At 42.3% G+C, this 3079-nt stretch overlaps 1 protein-coding gene across 1 annotated transcript; it reads left to right on the top strand.

The window, feature by feature from the left end:
• Positions 1-1543: 1543 nt before the first annotated feature.
• On the top strand, positions 1544-2698 carry LOC116914516 (poly(rC)-binding protein 2-like). The gene is given in 3 exon segments (XM_032918847.1): positions 1544-2422; positions 2425-2478; positions 2481-2698. Coding segments are annotated over 3 exon segments (1074 nt in total). The 5' UTR covers positions 1544-1620.
• The last annotated feature ends 381 nt before the right edge of the window (positions 2699-3079 follow it).

Below are 3079 nucleotides of genomic sequence, written 5' to 3'. Positions count from 1 at the left end.
ACAAGCCAGTAGAAACAAACACAAATGAATGGATTCATCAAAAAGCATATGAGGGATATTTGTTAAAAGTCATTTGAAGTCAATGCATTGATTCTAGAAGACAAACAACTATGTTCAACCAAAGCAATTAGAAAGTTGGAAAGGATTGCTATTTATAAGAAAACAGCTCTCTCTGCCTTCTAAATGCCACAAAAGTGGAAACTGAGAATATAAAACATTATGTGATTTGTAAAAGTTCAGATTTATAAAATCTGAATATAATTTTTACATAATTTTTAACAAGTCATGGAATTTAATTCATTGCACATATGAGAAGTATGACCAAAAGAATGTGCCTCTTCTCAAAGGAGCTCAAGAGGAATACAGAGCATAGTAGCTTGTGATGAAAGGCAATGGACGTGAACATTTTTTAATAAACAACTCAGCCACTTATTTCTCTGGAAGTCATTTTCTTCTCTAACCTATTATAGGTTTGAGAAAAGAATCATGATAAGTTAAAAGAATATAATCCCTGCCAATCATTCAGGTTATAGTCATGATAGTATGATCCATAGCTTTCATCACACCTTATAAAAGAATGAGTTTTGAAAATTTGGAAGATAAATATAGATATAACATTTAAGTTTGTAGGAACTTGGAAGAGGCAATTGCATTAATTACAGCTTTTATTTCTTCAACTGATTAAAATTCAGTGTTAATTGAGGTCAGTAATGTGGGTTCAATTTCTCTAAAGGCCAGATGGTTTGGCTTAGTTAGGGGGCAATAGATTGCTATGTTGGTCCCCTAGCTACCTATCTCACTAATGTGCACCATTGATCCTGTAGAAAAGGAACAAAGCTGGGTCTCTTCTTTTGAAGCAAAATATCATCATCATATAGAATCTAGCATTTATAGATTCTTAAGAGTTGAAAGAAATGGTGTGACAGTCAGAAAGGAAAGGTAAATTTCCTCATAATTATGATACTTAAAAAGCTAGTACTTTGGGTTTATTAATAATACTGTGACTCTTCTTTAAATGGAAAATTACATATGTTTGATATGCCAGTTAAGGTTTGATTAGAAAATCAGGATTGACTTGGCTATGAAAAGTGGGTGATTAATTATATAAACAGACATATAAGCCATTACACATTCATTACATCTGTGCTGGGTCTGGACCAGTATTGATGGCTGGGTAAGAAGATAGGTAAATGTTGGAGAAAACAAGAATGAGAGAAACAGCAAAAGGGTTCAAAGCCTGCATCTCTCACTCACCACCTGTAAACCTGTAGTGTGGTGGTTTGAATGAAAATGGCTCCCATAGGCTGATAGAGAGTGGTACTATTGGGAGGTTTGGCCTTGTTGGAGTTGTGTTGCTTTGTTAGAAGAAGTGCATGAGACCAGCCCTCTCCCACCCACCCACCCTCCACAGTCCTCCACCCGCCCCCAGGGGTCTCTTTCGCCACTTCCTCCTCCTCCATCCTGCTCCTCCACCCGCTGGGGGGGGGGGCTAGCCTTCCCGCCCTCCTCTATTGTTCTGCCCCCAGCCTCCCAGCCTTCCCCTTTTCCCCTCAATGGACTCGTGCCTCCAGTGACCAAAGACTTGACCACTCAAAGTCCAGTTCCCCGTAACTGCTAGACATGGACACCGGTGTGACTGAAGGTGGATTAAATGTCACTCTCACCATCAGGCTACTTATGGAAGTTGGCGGTATCGTCAGAAAGAAAGGAGACTCTGTTAAGAAGATGCGCGAGGAGAGTGGTGCACATACCAACATCTCAGAAGGGAATTGTCCTGAGAGAATTATCACTTTGGCTGGACCGACTAATGCCATCTTCAAAGCCTTTGCTATGATCATTGACAAACTGGAAGAGGACATAAGCTGCTCTATGACCAATAGCACAGCTGCCAGTAGACCCCCGGTTACCTTACGGCTGGTGGTTCCTGCTAGTCAGTGTGGCTCTCTCATTGGAAAAGGTGGTTGCAAGATCAAGGAAATAAGAGAGAGTACAGGGGTTCAGGTCCAGGTGGCAGGGGATATGCTCCCCAACTCAAGTGAGTGGGCAATCACTATTGCTAGCATTCTACAATCCATCATTGAGTGTGTCAAACAGATCTGCGTGGTTATGTTGGAGACTCAGCCCCGCCCCCCCCCCCCCGCCCCCTCACCCCCCAAGGGCGTGACCATCCCATACCGGCCCAAGCCCTCCAGTTCTCCAGTCATCTTTGCAGGTGGTCAGGACAGGTACAGCATAGGCAGCAACAGTGCGAGCTTTCCCCACACCACCCTGTCCATGTGCCTCAACCCTGACCTGGAGGGACCATCTCTAGAGACCTATACCATTCAAGGACAGTATGCCATTCCACAGCCAGATTTGACCAAGCTGCACCAGTTGGCAATGCAACAGTTTCATTTTCCTATGACCTGTGGCAACACCGGATTCAGGGCATTGAAGCAGGTTCGGATGCAACTGCTCAAACTACTTCTCATGAACTCGCCATCCAAATGATTTGATTGGCTGCATAATTGGGCGTCAGGGCGCCAAAATCAGTGAGATCCATCAGATGTCTCGGGCGCAGATCAAAATTGCAAACCCAGTGGAAGGATCTACTAATCGGCAGGTTATCATCACCGGACCTGCTGCCAGCATTAGCCTGGCTCAGTATCTAATCAATGTCAGGCTTTCCCCGGAGACAGGTGGCATGGGGAGCAGCTAGAACAGAGCAGATTCATCCATAATCCCTTTCTGCTGGTCACCTCCACCCATGATCCATCGGTGTAGTTTCTGAACAGTCAGCGATTCCAGGTTTTAAATAGTTTGTAAATTTTCAGTTTCTACACACTTAATCATCCACTCATGACTTTTTAATTAAAGTGTTTTAATTCTTTTCTCTGTTCAGCAGTTACGCTGAGATATCCATATTTGGTTTTATAAGCTTCTCCCCCTTTTTTGTTTTGATTCTTTTTTTGGCTCATGAATTTTTGTTTGTCATGGAAATGTAAGAGTGGATTATTAATACATTTCAGTTTAGTTCTGTAATGTCAGGAATTTTTCAAAAAAAAAAAAACTTAAAAAAAAAGAAAGAAGTGCATCACGG

The sequence above is a fragment of the Rattus rattus genome, chromosome 13 (genome assembly GCF_011064425.1).
Source record: "Rattus rattus isolate New Zealand chromosome 13, Rrattus_CSIRO_v1, whole genome shotgun sequence".
NCBI lineage: Eukaryota > Metazoa > Chordata > Mammalia > Rodentia > Muridae > Rattus > Rattus rattus.
Note: the sequence above shows the minus strand (reverse complement) of the source record. Positions and strands in the feature narration are given on the sequence as shown.